Here is an 18691-nt window from a genome sequence, read left to right as displayed (position 1 = left end):
CATTCCATATATTCAGACTTTCATTCCATATATTCAGGTTTCATTCCATATATTCAAACTTTCAAATATAAGAATACATATACAATAATTTCCTGAACGGCATGCCATAATATATATATATATATATATATATATATAAGTTTGAATTGAGGTTTTAATAACATGATATCACAATAGCATGATCACTTTATTGCTCACAGAATGAGTTAAACACTGAAGAAATTAAAAGGTTAGCATTTCTTAAAGGAATGCATATCACCCACCAACTTCCATATCATTTTTCTGTGTTGAAAAATGACAGAGTTAAGTCCATTTTGATCAAATCTTAAAAATAGCATTACACACAATCTAATGCGATATTCATACATCTTGAGCAATCTGTTAGCACTCGGAGTATTTGTCAAAGATGACTCTCAGCTATCACCATACCATGTATAAGCTTAATATCTGCAAAACTGACTATTGTCATTTTTGTGTTTACTAAGGTTAATCATTTGGCATCTATACTGAAATGGGCTGACTAAAAATAAATCAGTTGAAAAATTACATCCAATGATTTTTTTCTGAAAATTTCATGGAAATCCATCCTGTGGTTCATGAGATATTTTGCTGACACACAAATGAACAGTCACACAGACACAAGCAATTACATGATTACTTGTTTTTCATGGAGGTGAGTGATATTTAAGCCTTGACACTGATGATGAAGTCTTATGTTTGATTGAATGCTACTTTTAATTTGAAATTTACGAGCTCAGAACTTCTGCTGCTCTTGTGTTATAATACTGTTGGCTTGTTTACTCTGCATGTTGTCTTCGCCGCTTTCCACTTTTGCTTACAAAGCAACCAAAATCTAATTAAAATTCCCCATTTTTTTCAAAATTAAATTACCAATGAAAAAAGCTAAAGACGTGCCATTTTTTTAAATTATTTTTTTAATATATAGAATGCAGTGCTTATGGTTTTATCAAAATCTTCATCCCAATAGTAAGATTTTGTTTATAATTTTATCCCCAGTAGCTCTAATTCTGATGTTTGCTTTTTGTTGCTGTTTGTTTGGCTTCGGTCTTTTTACAGATGGTGTCATGTTTGCTGTTAGAATTTGCTGGTGTTGAACTGAAGCCATTCTCCTCTCTGAGTTTAAATATGCTGCTGGCTGCATCACAAGCCCAAAGTATGGTGGATCCTCTCTCTGTACAGAACAACTGACAAGGTGTTCTTCTACCAAAAACTGATTTTTCTTTTAAAACAACTTTATCCACTGCAAACTAAAAAAGCATTTTTTTTTTTACCTACACCATCAGTGCACAACTCTTTTCCAAATTTATAATCCTCTTTGATGTAAAAAGGTTTTCTTTTGTTGCTGAACAGTAGAACATTAGACCAGCTTTTGGAAACATCTTCAACAAAGTTTGTAGCCTTCCAACTGGGGATCTCATAATTGCTAATATTGCCCATTGCTCTAAAAGGCAAAAGTCCCTGGATCATTGGATGCAACTGATTAATATTTGGAGTCAACTTAATTCAATGGCTGCTACAACTAATTAACCTAAGTGGGCACAAAAATGTCCATAACTCAGTCAGTTTTACAAGTATTAGGCTAAAAATTGGTGTAGTAGAAGTGGAGTCATTCAAATCAAATACTCTGAGCATTATCATATTACCATAATACTGTGTGAGATTTTATTTAATGTTAGGGTTAAGATGAATCTCACTGAGCAACTAGTTTGCAAACAGCATTTGCCAAGGAGTCTCCAAAGTGTCTTGAATCCTTTATGTTTTCATTTTTCTGTCTGTTTGTGAGCTTTAAGGCTTTGCGAACTTGTCTCTTGAATTCTGAACATCTTCAAAAATATCTGTGTGACAAATAAGAGACAAAACATTTGCAAAGTTGGTTGTTTCCAACCTGTTTCAGGGGCACTAGAGCTTTATTTTGACTCCTCCACAGGAGCTCTTCTCTGACAGAAAATATTCAAACCCCAACCCTTACAAGGGAAGATTTGCTTACTTTCTTGCAATTTTGAGTTACCAACTAGTCTCCAACAGACAGAGTCCAAGGAGGTACTGCCTAAGGTTTAAAACTCTGGTGTGAACTGTGGCATGAACTACGAGGAATGCTAGGTCTTTAATCTTCTTTCAGCAATCTTGTGCACAACTATGCACAAGTTTTTTGGCATTTCCAAACTCAGTTTGGCCCTCGTCAGTTCTGTTTAGAGCATTTTTCCTTATTGCATTCCAAATTAAGGAAGAAGCACCAAACACCTTCCCATTTTCAATCAGCTTTCTTTTCATTTTTGGGCATCATCATAACTTTCAGAAATCTGGGCATTTATTTAGAGGAGCCCTTAGCTTCTAATTGTTGTAACAAAGTTTCAGTTTTTTTAGCTTTGAGGCCACTTAGACTTTCCTAAATCTTTGTCGTTTATAAACTATAGTTTAAAGAAGAGGAAAATATTTACATCCTCACAAATTAGTCTTGCTTTACATATAGATTTATATATAATTTTCTATGACATAGTCTTTATCTTCTCTCAGAATAGGAAATTTTGAGTCAAAGTGGCGAAACATTTGAAAATCGGGTGTATGAACAGTTTGTATGTATATCTTTGTCAAGCCACGCACACACACAGAAATAAACCACCTTCATTCTTTTCACAGAGAACTTCCTGCATGATGGGAAATGTTATAAGTGAAAAAGCAATATCTCTTTCTCTTCCCTTCTGTGGCCTTTTTAATGGGAAGGTCACTCTATTTGATGTTTCTTCAAAACATAATAAAATGTGTTGTGTGTCCTTCCTTTATTCCCCTCGCCGCCAATATAAAGTTGAAGGAGAAATAAGGAGATGGGAAGGAAAGCAAAATAGCACAAAAAATATTTTCGGAGGAGCAGAGATGGTCATAAGAAGAGATTATTTCTGTGTGAATGCATAATGGCAGCTTGCTATTTTTACAGTCAACCTGTTATTTTTTTATTATTCCTTTTGTGGTCAAAAAGAGCAATAACTTATTTTGACAACTGTGTGTGTGCTTGATGATTTTTTGGAGGTCAGAGGGAGCAATCATATTTTTAGTCACAGTTTCACAGTCCCCGATGTTGCAGAGATAACTCAAAGACAAATCAGTGTTGTGCAAGACAAACTATTCGTACTTAAGGTGTCATTAATGTTTAGGATCGAGTGCTGTCCTGCGAGTGAAAACAAGGAATCCAGTCATCACTGGGGCATCATGGCAGCTGTTGTCGTGGAGAAAGAAGCCCAGTGAGGATAATGACTGGAGGGGCTTAGTGGTGCGGGCCACCTGCCGCAGCATTAGTTGTTTGTGACAGCGAGTGTGTGTTTGTGGGAGTTGTATATGCTGGTCTGAGCCAGAGTTGTGGCAGGCAGTGAAGTGGGATAAGGAGGACAGGGCACACAAAGGGCTTAACATAACCTCACGTATAAGACTCTTGTAAGGGATGAAACTCTTCCAGCCTCCATTGCTATACATATCACCTCCACTGTAGCTAATCCTGAAGGCCTCTGTGAGGTCAGGGCAAACTGATGAGCTGCTACATCACAACTCCAACAAATGACTGGGCGTTAAATATATACATACGTATATCTAGATTGCACTGATCTTCATTCTCTTTTGGATTTAAAAGGATAGTCTGGTCATTTTGGAAATTAGGTCCTGTCAAATAATAGGTGTTTCACATAAGGGCTACTGTGAGAAGCCGTAAAGTAAGAAAATGTGTACTACCACAAATCGGGACACGACCAATCAGAAACTTAATGTCTCCCATTAATAAGTCATTATTATAAAATATCATTTGATTATAAACTTGCATAAAACTAGAGGATATATGTCTTTTGTATTTATTTACTCATTAATTTATTCCTTTTTTATTATTTTATTTTTGACATGTTATTTCTTGTCATCCACCAGGCAGTGCTGTAGCACCCTCAGCACCTAGTTCCCAAAGTCTTGTGTCAAGTAGTTTTTAAACATTAGTATCAGAGGCCATATCAGTCAGAAAGCATAGGGAAAAAGGCAGAAGTCTACCGCCATAGCAGCATGGAAGTTAATTTTAAACCTCTACACTTTTGCATGACACCATTTGTTTCATTTGTCGCTGTTTTCTCAATCAAACAATGTTCGTGTTCCCACACTAAGCATAGACAATTACATAGAAATGGTGCTGAGGCTCTGAGTGTATCATTCCCCCTCATCAACCTGTCTAGTCAGTTTAATCTAACCAGGCAGACTAATTCAGTCAGCAGCTTCAGCACTATTGACATACAGACATGTTTAAGTTTGTTTGCATCCATTTTGTTACAAAAAGAAAAACACACAGAGGTCACTGAAATAACTTAAATTTACAAAAAATAATCGTTAAAGAAATAAAAAAATATATCCATCCATCTTCTTACACTTATTCGGGGTCGGATTGCAGGGGTAGCAGCCTAAGCAGGGAGACCCAGACTTCCCTCTCCCCAGCCACTTGGGCCAGCTCCTCCGGGGGGAATCCCAAGGCGTTCCCAGGCCAGCCGAGAAACATAGTCCCTCCAGCGTGTCCTGGGTCTTCCTCTGGGCCTCCTCCCGGTGGGACATGCCCAGAACACCTCACCAGGGAGGCGTCCAGGAGGCATCCTCACCAGATGCCCGAGCCACCTCAACTGGCTCCTCTTGACGTGGAGGAGCAGCGGCTCTACTCTGAGTCCCTTCCAGATGACCGAGCTTCTCACCCTATCTCTAAGGGAGAGCCCAGACACCCTGTGGAGAAAACTAAAAAAAATCCACTAATGAATATCAGTCAACATCAAATCATAAAAAGTCTGGAATTTACTAAAATGCAAACCATAAACCTTCTTAGAGAATGTCCTTCGGACAGATGAGACACAGGCAGCAAGTCCCATCAGCTTTGTGTTCACAGACCCCAAAATGAGACATACAAAGGAAGGGACAAGCTACCTACAGTGAAACATGGTTGTTGCTCCTTTGCTGCATCTGACACAGGGTTTCTTGAATCTGCTCAGGGTACAGTGAAACCTCGACTTTCAGGGCATTCTGGACCAAAATGTGCTGCTCAGTGTCAAAAAGCTTGGTCTCAGTACTCCAACAGGATAAAGACCCAAAAACACACAGCTAAAACACCCAAGAATGGCTCAGAACTGAACAACGGACTGTTCTGAAGTGGCCTTCTGAGCCCTGATCTAAATCCTACAGAACATCTGTAGAAGGAGCTGAAACATCTGGAGAAGGGACCCGTCAAACCTGAGACAGATGGAGCAGTTTGCTTGTGAGGAGTGGGACAAAATACCTGTGGCCAGGTGCAGAAGTTTAACAGAGAGTTACAGAAATCCCTTATTGCCTCAAAAGGTTGTGGAACAAAATTTGAAGTTACGGGTGCCATCCTTTTTGTCAAGGCCAGTTTCATTAGTTTATTTATTTTTTAATTCTGTTAAAGAATTCAGAAACAGTGACTGATTTTCATTAGCTAATTTTTTCTTTCTTTTTATCACTTCTGTCAGTTTCAAGTTGATTCAGTGACCTTTGTGGGTTTTTATTCTTTCTTTAACAAAAGGATGCAAACTAATTTGACTGTGTCTGTTTAAAGATCTGTGCTCAGCACACACACATTCAGGAAGTAACACAGACGTTGAATTGAAGAAACAGCAACAAAATAAACAAACAGTGTCGTGCAGAAGTGTAAAGGTTTGATATTAACCAGTGTTTTTAGATACATTCTTCCACACCTCTATGTATTTTTTAAGTGTTCTTTTTTAAGCCTGAAAACTGCCAAAAAGTAAAAGGTACTAACGACTGCAAACCATTTGACAGAACATCAGTTCAAAAATGGCCATACTGCTCTTTCAAGAAACACAAGCCTTCTGTGTGTTTTTCCGAGCAACCTAAAAGGAGTTTGCTCTTTATCTGGGACAGGGTGACATTTTCAACAGGATTTGTAGGTCAAGAGTCACCCCCCTGAACAACAGTCTACTAATCTTTTTTCCATGTGTATAAACATGTGTCTGGACCGAGGTTCTGGGAGATGCAGGAACCGCTGGGCAGTGACGCAGCTGAGACTCAACAGGACTACTTTTTCTGCCCGGATGTCCACTGCAACCCCTCTTCATCTGACTCTAATTACCTTGTCTGGTTCCAGTTGTTTACGAGCATGCTAGATTATCATCCTAAGTGTGTTTGCGCTGACAGTGATCTCTATCTGAGTTGCTGCAATAGGGATAATTAGGTTATCAGATAGTAAACAATCCTGCTACACTGCTCCAGTGTGGAGCGAGATAGATTATCTGCAGTTTGTGGGATAAAGATACTGTCGATTCACAGCTGAGTCCTCACATACATTATCATCCTGTACAGTGACTTTTATTCTTTCTTTTTTTGTTGTTGTTGTTGCTCAGCTTCCCTCAGCATCGGCGCGGCGGTTGTTTTTGTTTAGTTTTCCCACTCTGCATTGTCACCATAAATCAAATGATTTATAATCTCAGCCTCACAGGATTCTAAGTCTTGCTTTGTGGTATTACACCGCGAGAGTGGCTTTGAGTGACTGCTCACTTTCCCGTAGAACAGTCGAACCGTCGAACAGATGCTGCTTCTCGCCGAGCTCTGGATGTGGAAAAAAAAAAAAAAAAGTGAACGTCTGCAAAGGAGCAGTGACACACGATCTATGCTTGCGCAGGACATCAATATAATCCGGTGTTGCTTTCACGTTAGCGCTTACATCATATAGAAGAAACTGCTGTTTCATGAGATACTCCACCCAGATCTTTTTTAATATTGACCATTCAGCCTCTACAAAACTATAAAAGATGTTTTAAAAAGTTTGAAACTATGATAATTGCATAAAAAAAATGTAAGACCTAGTATTCCCTGTAGGAATGCATATCACCCGCCACCTTTCCTGCCAGAGTTTTACACTAAGATACTCTTATATTAAGAAATGGTGGAGATATAACATGTCTGGTCAAACTTTGAAAAAAACCTTAAGCGCAATCTTGTGAAATATTGCAAGATTTTACAGTCAAAGGATGTGTTGAGGATGACTCTCAGCTACTACCACGTCAAAGTTTATTCCTGTATCTGTAAAATTAAGTTATAAGTTATAGCAATTTCTTGAATTGGCTAATGTTGATTTGCTGTGGTTGACAGCTTGAACTGATTGGACTCTAAAAGTTATTCAGGTGTGGATGTTTTTCTAATGATTTATTTTGGAAAATTTCATTATAATCTGCCCAGTGGTTCATGATAAATTTTGCTAACAGACAAACAGGTATGACTCCAGCAGTTAAAGGTTAGGTTTTAGGCAAAAATCTTGTTGCAAAGAGCGGCGCTTGGAGTCTGTGTTGAAAATGACTCTCAGCTAATGCCACACCAAATTTCTGCCCAACATCAGTAAAATGAATTAAATTATAGACATTTTTTAAGGCCACTTGGCTGTGACAGCCATCTTTAATTGGCTTGGCTCTAAAAGTTAATCAGTTTTAGATGTATATCTACTCATTATTTCATGAAAGTTTCATTGAAACTCATCCAGTGGTTCATGAGATATTTTGCTGACAGACCACACACACCGTTGAAGTCAAAAACATTATTGTCCGCCTTTCAGCAGCGGGTGAGAAAAACTTATAACCTCTTTGCCCACTCCCTCTGTATAATCCACCTCTCCATCTGTATGCTCAGCATGTTACAATGCTCATGCAGTATTTCCATGCACAACGCACATCACTAACAGATCTCCGGCAGGCTCATTAGCAGGCATGTGTGTTGAGTTGAGCATGTTAAAGCGCCCCACTGACTTCTGACGTCATTTTGCATTCATAATGCGAATCCAAACTATTTACATCCAGCCTTTAAACGTGGTAGGGGGTTCATGTTTCAGCTTCAAAAGACAATATGTGGGTGAAATCACTTTAAAGTCCTTCAGCAATCAGATGCCGTACTGTGGAACTAAATTTATCTATATGTGGTCAAAACTGACTAATGCATAATGTAAGAGAATTTGATAATAGCACATACAGGATTTGACATATTACACTCACTTTCTTAACATTTTTGATTCCTTCTATAAAGATCTTCCCTGTACAAACCAGCCATATTTTAAAAATAAAAAATGTTTTTAGAGAAACCTAACTGAAATCAAGTAAATTGCCATCACAGGTTGCATTTATCAACAACAAAATCTAAATTTTCTACTGAAGTGATAAAGCAAAGCGACTTTAATCAAATTTTACAGCTTTTTTTCCCCCCCGCAAACCTTTATCACAGTGCTCATTTTCATTTTTATAGTCTGCCACTGAAAGGCAAATAGAGGGCAATAATGTTTTTAGCCTGTGTCTGCATGTGTGTGTTTGTTTGTTTGTTGTGGACCACAGAATGGATTTTATTAAAACTCTCTAAGTAATCACTGGACGCACATCTACAACTGATTAAGTTCTGGAGGCAACCTAATTCAGACGATTCCCACAACTAAGCAATCTTAGCCAACACACAAATTGCTATAACTTGGCCAATTTTACAGATACTCAGCTAGAACTTGGTGTATTAGTAGCTGAGAGTCATTCCCAACACATACTCTGAGTGCTAGCAGATCATGCAAGCTCTCACAACATTTCCTAAGAGGGCACAGTTATTTTCAAGGCTTATCGGAAATTATCAGAAACGATGATTATATTTTAATTTCTGCTATAAAAGGCAGTGTTCGATAAGCATTCCATCAAGGCCTTTAATTATCTGTATTTGTAAACAAATTTATTTTTCTGATCCACTTTAGTGTTTGCTTTGTTGATATCCGACTATTATAAATAGTAATAATGAAATCACACTAATAACATTGGAAAACCTGTATGATTCCTCTCCTTTACCCAGTCTATTGTGCTTTCTTATCTAATTACAGTAAATGTTCGAGCAGAAGTAAAGTACATCATTAAATTATTTCTGATTTATGATTATGTGACACAAAAATTGCTATTTCAAGTTTCTCTTTCACTTTATTGAATGAAGTTGCTTAATAATAAATGTGACTCTTCAGTTTCCCAACACCAACTCTGAAACTGACTCTTTGATGCAACTCTAATAACTAATTACCAAATAACTAAAAACTTCATTGATTACTATCTTCTTAAGTACTCTTGTATGTCAGTTTGTCACATGAAGGATTTAGTATGAACCAGAAAGCTTTTCTCCTTTTACAAATCATATACTTATTTGACTTAATCTGTTTTTTGTTATTTCTTATTGTCAGCATAATCACCATAACCTTATCAAACAGCATTTTAGAATAACATATTTAAACACTGCAATGACATTTATTTATTTATTTTTAAATAAGAAGCAAAAATGAAATAAAGAGAAGAAGAAGGTGAGGGAAGTGGTGGAAAATATTGGGATGTTTATATTTTCTGCTCCAACAAAAGCTTGTTAAGAGTAATGCTGTAAAATTAAGAAGCTCTATTGGTTTCTCACTAAATAACAGAAGAGGAATCAATTCCTACAAGTGTAGAAACACTGAAAACGCTGTCAAGACACAACTATCTTCTGCAGGTATTTAGTGATTTTCTTTGAAAATGGTAATAATTAGTCTCTTTTGTTAAAAATAGATTCCAGCAAAAAAACAAAAACAAAACAACAACAACAAAAAGAAACATGCCATGTATTTTAAATGGAGGCAGAAAAATCAGCCTGAATGTAAGTTTAAGGAAGCAAAAACTTTAAGACATTAAATAAAAACCTCAAATTTGACTGATTTAATAGACTGTAAATAAAACCAGAAGAAGAGCATAACTCTTATCAGTGTAATTAGTGCTTCCTGGGGGCAAATGATGAGCCTTCTGTGTGTGATACAATCCAAACAGCTCAAGAGCTGAATATAGCTAATTAAGCACAGAGAGAAGAATGCAGATCTCTGGGAATTCTCTGAGCAAATATTTTCACTTCTGTTGTGATGGGGATGTCAGACAACTGGCATACAACAGTCAGCCATGTGAACCCTGGAAGCTCAGAGCTCCGCGGGCCTTCCAGCCACCTCCCCGTTATCCTGGCGTGGAGCGAACACGTCGCAGCAAATGTTGTTCCTGAGCGCAGTCCATTCCCTGATTAGATTTGTCACTACAGTGCAGCTGGAATAAACATTTAGCGGTTCTATTTTAGCACGGCAACAGAGCTGATGTATTTTGGACTTTGCAAATCTGAGTAAGTGGATGATGAATCTGTCCTCCAGACAAAGCAGATCTCTGATCAGAGCGAAAGGCATGTCTCAGAGCAGGTGGAAAGAGGCTTGTAGAGCTCTGTGAGTAATCCTGTTGACTTTTGCTTTTGGAGCAGGGCAGCCGGCTGAAAGGCTTGGCATCACCAGAAGACGAGGATCAATTCTCCTGGAGTTAAAAGTGCAGCAGCACTTTGCTGGCCATACAAAGACAGTGATGATGCACAATCCCCCTGACCTTCACACTTCCTATTGTGCTGTTTTGCAAGTTTACTTTTACGGCCTGCTTAAAGAACCTATAGCATAGATTCATACTTTTTCAAGAGGGAAACTGCAGCTTTTACTTGTGCTTTTTGGATATTCTTGAAACAAATTTTAATCTGTATCTCTTGCCACCAAAAGGGCAAAGGTGGACCATCATGTTACCTATCTCTGTCTGTGTGAGTGCTTGAGTGAGCATTAATTGCTTTTCCTGCTGTGTGAAAAACTACAATACTGACTCTTTGCTGCTCTATTCCCCCCCTTTTTAGGAAAACCCATACCTGTGTAGTGATGAGTGTGACGCCTCAAACCCAGACTTGGCGCACCCTCCCCAGCTGATGCAGGACCGTGAACGCAACGGCCTCATCACCTACTGGCAGACGGTCACTTGGAGACGCCACCCAAAGCCCCTGCTGGCCAACATCACCATGTCCTGGAACAAAAGTCTGGAGCTCACGGACGACATCCAGATCACGTTCGAATACGGCCGTCCCACGATCATGGTGCTGGATAAGTCCATGGATCACGGGCGCTCCTGGCAGCCCTACCAGTTCTACGCTGACGACTGCCTGGACGCCTTCGACATGCATCCCAAACAGGTGCGCGACCTCTCGCCCGCAAACCTGACGCGGGTCATCTGCACTGAGCAGTACTCGCGCTGGGTCGGCTCCAAGAATGACAAAAACGTCAAGTTCGAGGTGAAGGCACGCTTTGCTGTGTTTGCCGGACCTCGGCTGCAGAACATGGACAACCTGTACACCCGCATGGAGAGCATGAAGGGCCTGAGGGACTTCTTCACCTTCACCAACCTGAGGCTGAGGCTGCTGCAGCCCGCCCTCGGAGGCACCTACATCCAGAAAGACAACCTGCTGAAGTACTTCTACGCCATCTCCAACATCGAGATACCTGCCAGGTGAGGGCTCGTTTTGAACTCCATGGTTATATACATGTTTGCTGATGTTGACAGAAACCAACACATTTTATTGCAAAAACAGATTTTTCATGCAAAAGAATTACAGGAATTTCAAATTTAAAGTGTAAGTTTAGAAATGTAGAAGTGGTGGAAAGGTTAGAAACACTTATCTGACAAGAATTAAACTTTATTTCTTCAAACTGAAGTCATTGAAAGAGTTATCTACAACAGGTAAGATATTTATTGTTAATGACCTTTCCACACAACCTAACTTTAAAAATCTAAAATATCCTTTTAATAAACAAGGAAGAAGGCGAGTTTTGGGAAAATTCACTTGGTGGTAATTCTAACATAAAATATGCACGCAGTTCATAACTACAACAAATACTGTTGTTACAGTAAGAATTAAATAAATGGCAGCTTTTATTCAATCATGCATTATTCATTCAAAAACTAAAGTTCTTTATGACGAGGATTAATTTAATCTCAAAATCAAATCAAATCTGGTGATACAAGATTACAATCCAAACAAAATCATCATAAAATGAATTGATTTTAGCTTTTGTCCTTTGCAAGCAACTGTACTTATGAGTCTTGTTCAAAGTGTGGTACAAAAATCCGATCATCTCAACCCAGAAGAACTTTGGATTTTAAAAGTAGCAACAAAATTAAATGACAAAAAATAGACTAACTCCAAGTCTAACCACTGATGAAATATTGGTTTGAAACTGATTGTTATTTGTTACATTTTGTTCACAACATTTCCAGCACTGAAATTTTCTTTAAGCAGATGGAATAAGGTTTAATGGCAACTCAGTAACGCATTATTTTGACATATGCACTATATGTTGTGATTATTTGATCCACAAAATGGTAATAGTTTCCCTTTTTCTAGAGTTGTGTGTTGCATTTTTATTCTCCCCATCTTGGGCTCTTTCTCGCTGTCTCACACAAACACACACTCCCACATACACCCACCCACACACACCCACACACACACACGCATACACACACCATACATATTAATCTTTCATTAAGTGTGCGAAGAAGGCTTGTAAGGTTACACGGTTGCCAACTTAGCATTTTTGTTCCCATATTTAGGCTCATTTCAGACTCTTACAGCACACGCCTAAAGGGTTCGATAGGAGATTTGTTTCCAGTGCTTGGACTAAAAGCAGGCTCTAATGCATAACTATTGTATAAAATAAAATATAAAAAAAATGCATATGGAGACTTTATTTAAAATAAAAAAATAAGAAAAAATATCTGCACATACTGCAAAATACCTCCAATTATGAGTTAAAGCTCCACACTAAAGATGTTGTTTTAGTTCAAATATATTAAAGATGCAAATTATAAAATAATAGATAAAAGTTTATCCTGAATTCTATCCCATGGTGCAGTTTGAAAGACTTTACTCCACTAATTTTCCAGATATAATGATATAAAATGTGGAAATGTAAATAAAGGACTTGACTGTATCTGTCTAAAACCAGCTGGAAGCTTGAGTCACACGACGGACCTACATTAGGCATTTTTGTCTGTAGGTAAACAAATATGGTGGAACTGGACAAGCTTAGAAGCAATGAGAAAACATTTAGGTGGAAATATGAGAGTGAATCTGCTGCTAAACATGAGAGAAACCAGAAAGAACGAGCAAAACAACTGGCAAGAATAAATATTGGGCATCTATCAGGGTGGTGGAGCGCCATAAAAACAGAGCTCGGATTGCAAACATGAGGCTTTTGTAAAACGTTTCGACCGGTAAGTTTACCGTTTCAACATTTACTCTAGTCTAACATGGAAAACATTTATAAATCTAATCTTAATTTAGCTTCAGCCCATGATATGATATATGACTACTCAACATATCTGAGCGTAAATACAAATACCAATACATCAAATTGTCAGACTCCTCAATTGTTGCCTTTGTTGACCTATTCTCAGTCACTTCGGCTGTTTTGGTAGGCAAACAAACACAACTGGTAGTTGGCAACAAATTTTACTTACAAATTTTCGTATGAAAAAAAAATTGTGAGGACTTTGTTCAGTACTTTGATTATTTATTTTTGTTTGTTTGTTTGTTTACTGGGTCGCACAGTGGAGCAGTGGTTAGAGCTGTCGCCTCCCAGCAAAAAGGCTGCAGGATCGCTTCCCTACCTGGGGCCTATCTGGGAGGTTCTCCCTGTGCACACATGGGTTTACTCCGGTTTCCTCCCACAGACCAAAAACATGCATGTTAGGTTAATTGGTAACTCTAAATTGTCCCTAGGTGAGAGTATAAATGGTTGTTTCCTGGCATAAACTTGCAACCTGTGCAGGGTGTCTCCTGCCTCTCGCACAGTGACTGCTATCCCCGTGACTCGGAAAGGAGCAGGGGATATAAATAAAGCGAGTAAAGAAAATGGTTGGATGTTTGTTGGTTTAGCAGTCTTCATGACATTGCACTGAACACCTTTAATAATAACAGAAAACTGCACTTGATTAAGAAAACCTCCATATTTTTTGCTCATGTATTAACATAAAAACATTATTTCACTGCCATAAAAGAGGCTCACCCATTAAAATCGAACTAAAACTCATTTTTATTATTGATTTGCTTTTTATTTTATTTTAATGCCGGTTTGTGTTTTTCCCTCTTGAGAAGAAAACTGAAAACTAGAGATACTTGATGGCAGGAATTTCTCTTTCGTACAGCACCTGAGTGAAATATTTCAGCGAAAGTACACTTTGTTAAATTCCACTACTGGGAACTTTACAACACATTCTGCACATATAGTTGATTTTTTTTATTTTTATTTTTTCTGTCATACCCGGCAGATAACAAAAATCACCTGGTGATGAACACACACCCGCTCTGGTCTGACATCTACACACAGCGCTGACTGTGATCAGAGCGCTTTCAGAAACGACCCCACTCTCTGCGTGAACCCTCGCCGGCCTGCCACTGGCCTGTGAGGACGATGATTAATGACAGAAATAAAAGGCCTCCGTGGTCGAACGTAAACCCCAATCCACATTCTGCCAGGGGATCTGGGAGCCCTTACATGGCAACTTTGTGACAGTGAACGATGCTCCGGCTATCACACACCTGCTTAGCATCAACAAGCCATCTCTCCTTCCTTTCAGAGTTATTATTCCAATCAATACGGCCGCCTGACATTTGAATGGTATTTAACATCCTTGTTGGGATGGTGTGCAGCGGGAGGGAGGAGGCAGGAATTTGTGTATGCGAGCGTGTGTCTGTGTGGTGCGGGTTGCAGAGCAGAAAGGGTGTGTGTGAAAACTAGCATCTGAGCGGGCTGTTGACCGATGTGGGTGTCTGTAAATGCGTGTCTGAGCGTGAGGAAAAGGTGTGGGGAGTGTTTGATGAAGTCCTGAGTGGATGCTGACGCAGCACACACACACACACACACACACACACACACACACACACAACAGCCCTCTGGCAGTGTGGAGAGGGCCTGCAGGTATTGATCACAGCCACTTTTCAGGCTCAGCACAGAATCAGAGAGAGAGGGGAGAGATCAGCCCAATACCCGGGGGGTAAAACAGTCCATCACTAAGCCTGAACCTCCAACAAACCCAACAAATTTAATAATCAGCCACAACTGAAAAATAGCTGATTTTTTTTTCCTCTTTTTATGTTTTCTCTATAATTGCATAAAATCTAATTTCTGCTGTGCCACTTTACTTGAAACAGCTCCTAAGCTGTAACTCTCTGATTCATTATCGTCTGCTGCCATGATCGTGTAATTGCCTGTTTGTATGCATCTAGCTTTGTTTGTTTGTTAGCAAAATATCTCCTGAACCATGCGACAGACTCTATTGAAACTCTGAGAAAGTAATCATTGGAAGTCCATCTACAACTGATTAACATTTGGAGTAAACCAGATTTAAGATGTCCTCCACAGCTAATTGACCTTCGAAAACACAAAAATGGCCATAACTCAGTCAGTGTTATAGATATTGAGCTAAAATTTGCCGTGGTAGTAGCTTAGAGTCATTCCAATCACATACTCTGAGGACTGATAGATTACATCTTAAATAAAAACTTTGGCATGCAAGACAGCAGGTGATATGCATTCCTTCAAAGCATGCAAAGTTTAATCAAATATACTTTATAAGCCATCATTAGCATCTCTTACTCTAGTTCCAGAAAACTTGCTTAATTTCTTTTCTGTTTTCTTTGCTGGTGGCAGCAGGTGATAGCATCAGCATGTGCCGGATCTGGTAACAGACGACCCAAATTTAGCCCGATGGTGATGACTGAGGCCAGTCCGTCTTCCGCCCCGGCCACCCACACCTCCCGTAACATTATCACTAATCAATAAGTTATTCTGGGCAGCCAGGAGGGGTATTAGCTGATAGCGGTGGAAGGGTCCTCAACAGTACAGTACAATCAGGAGTGTCTGATGCTTACGGCTGGGAAATTGATTCTGGGGAGCGAGACGATTAGTCAATGTTCCCTGGACAAAAGGCTAAGCTATTTCATCTCATCTCATCTGGCCTTAGTAACATATTGGGATTTCCAATGCTTAAAATTTGAATAATGAATATTCCACTCCGCTGGTGCTCCGGCAGGGACAGCAAGCTGAAATGGGTTTTATACAATCAAGACCGAGCGGCAGTGTACCGCAGGTCGCCACTGTAATGAGATATGCTGGTGTTATCGATGGAGAGCTGGTTGTAGTCACTTCCTGGATGTATTGTGGGTCTTCAGGCCTCTGGCTGCGACTCTGACTGAACCCAGTTAAAAGTAATTATTATTAGTTGACTGTTCTTAATGATCTGAATTGAGCCTGCACAGAGACAGCAAAACAAGGCTCTTTCCCAGCAGCCAGTGCAGATGTTACCTATGTGGGATGATGAGTCCCTCCTATCTGCACTGTCAGCTTGACTGGCCGGGGCCTTAAAAAGCTGGCGCAGGTACGCTGAAAGTCAAGAGCTCAGGGATAAATTCTGCTGCTTTATCAATAAATACAGACCCTGATAAACCTTTAAGTGAAAATGTAGGTGAGCTGAGTTTGATGGTTATAAAATGAGATGAGTGGATGAGATGAAAACCTTCAGCAAACTGGATGCTGAGCAACTTGTGATAAAGCGTTCAGAGAGGAGATCCACAGGTAAATGAGGTGTTTATACAAAAACAGAGGAAGTTGAAACTAGAAAATCTGCCTCTTTTGCAAAAATGCAGTGTGAATGCTGAGGTGAATGAGGTTTTCTCAATTTTGGCATGGAAGCTGAAAATTAACTGGTAACGTTAAAACAAGATGCTAATATTTATTTCAAAGAAGAACAACAGCAAATCTTAGCAAAATAAAAGCAAAAAAAAAAAAACTAAAATTTGCAAAACTGCATTGCTTAAAGATACATTTACCAAAACCCTAGCTAAATGCAAAAAAAATATCAAAACTAGATAAAAAGCTAAAATTAGCAAAACAGTAGCTAAAAAGGAGCATAAGAAGACAAAAGTAGAGCAAGAATACTGGAGTAGATTTCAAAAAGAACAATATTTTGAAGGAATTTTTATGTATTTATATGGGGAAAACCTTTGTAAATAAAGTTAAATATTTTGAAAAGTATAAAGGTAACTAAAAAAAGTAACCCAAAGTGACAGCACACCATTCCCAAGAGAGCTGAACATATTGACATATGAATGGTTAAAATAGCACCGAGTATGAGGAATTAGTGATTGCAAAAAAACACACAGAAGAAACCAACGTAAAAACAATAGTGTGAATGCTGACTCAGCATTCACACAATAGAGGAAAGAAAGACAAAGTCAAATTAAGTCGATTTAAAAAAAAAAAAATCTGTCATTGCATGATTCAGCTTCCCTTTCTGAGCATTGATTTTCCAGGATTAACCGTAGCTGTGCAGAAGTTCTGACTACAGTATTAACTCTAAGCAAAGGTGTTTTAGATTTCCAAAGCCCTGGGATTTATGTTCATTTTAGAGGCTAAAGTCAAATTGCAGATGAGGGTATTTTCATATCGCTGGTGGACCATGTGAAAGCTATCTCCAACCATCAAAGATAGAGTAGCAAAGTCTCAGCTCTATCATCATTTACATCAGTGAAATCATATTCGCCGGGAAGCTTCACTCATAAGTGGGGCTCTCAAATTCTCCCTCATTCATTCGACCTCCATCTCTCTGTGCCCGCTCACCTCTGTCCCATCTGTCAGCCGACCTGCAGGACTGTGGCATGGACTACAGCAGGCCTATAGTCTGCATTATGGCTTGGACGCAGGGTCATGGATTGGGCCTTTTTTAATGAAATAAGCAGCAAATCATATGGTGGGTCTTTATAATGGAATAAAGGAGAGGCTCTAAGCTCAGGAAGAGCCAACTAAGTGGATTAAGGCCAAGAGGGAGGGAAGGAGATGGAGCGGGATGAGGAGATGGACTAAGTCTGCATTGTTTTTTTCCCCCCTCTCCTGGCTTGTAATCGCTGCAGCATCAGGTTCTCTGCTGCCTGACGTCGAAATTTCATTTGATTGGCTAATGGGAGAAGATGACATTTAAGAGAAGCCAAGTAGTCTGAGTGTCTCTTATTGTATGTCAGTTAGCTGAATCAGGTTTAAAGAAAAAAAAAAAGTCAGCAAATGTGCCACATTACACCTCCGATCATTTTTCCATTAGGTCAAGAAATACTAGCCATCTCAGTCTGCAGTAAATGAATCAGAGTTCATGTTCAGAGGAATCGTATTTATTTGTGAAGCATACACAATATATATAATTACCTTCTACAAATTAGAAAACAAAATACAAAACTGTGTTAAAAGTGTCGGAGCATGTCTTTCATGCCAAAACCAGGAGTTAAAATTATAAATGCCAAACACATGTTGGTGTGAATTTGTATTACTTCCCTGTGAAAACAGCAAATTGCTCTCAGAGAAATAAAGGTTTTATTTTTGCACCCAAAGATGCAGGTCTTAACCATTCTCAGAAAAAGTCCCCTGTAAAGGAAAGAAATGGTCCTTCTTGTAATTACAGTGGACCTTTAAATATCTCTGACTGCTAAGTGTACATATAATTGTGCTTTTAAAGACCTTAAGGTTTAAATTTTCTCCAGAAACTCCATCCAGCTTCTTTTCAGTCCCCAAACATGCCTGTTTGCCGGTGATTCAAAACTGACAAGCCAAGTGGTTGTTTCAAGTACTTATATTGTGTTTCAGTAGGAAAAAAAATTGGATAGAAAATATTTATTTTGTCACTTTAAATGCAGAATTATTCATTTAAATAATATACTAAACGGTGAAATGTTTGTTATAGGATACAGCTGAAGCAACAAACTGTATAACAACTTTTGG

General features: G+C 38.9%; 1 protein-coding gene across 5 annotated transcripts in view; it reads left to right on the top strand.

Moving 5' to 3' along the window:
• LOC108231021 (sarcoplasmic reticulum histidine-rich calcium-binding protein) overlaps positions 1–18691 on the top strand; it is an 80580-nt gene that overhangs the window by 7192 nt on the left and 54697 nt on the right. For all 5 annotated transcript variants that reach the window (XM_017407802.1, XM_017407806.1, XM_017407805.1 and 2 more), the window contains exon 3: positions 10732–11375. In XM_017407802.1, coding sequence (XP_017263291.1) covers positions 10732–11375 — 644 coding nt within the window. The remainder of the gene's footprint in view (positions 1–10731; positions 11376–18691) is intronic.

The sequence above is a fragment of the Kryptolebias marmoratus genome, linkage group LG14, assembly GCF_001649575.2.
Source record: "Kryptolebias marmoratus isolate JLee-2015 linkage group LG14, ASM164957v2, whole genome shotgun sequence".
NCBI lineage: Eukaryota > Metazoa > Chordata > Actinopteri > Cyprinodontiformes > Rivulidae > Kryptolebias > Kryptolebias marmoratus.
Note: the sequence above shows the minus strand (reverse complement) of the source record. Positions and strands in the feature narration are given on the sequence as shown.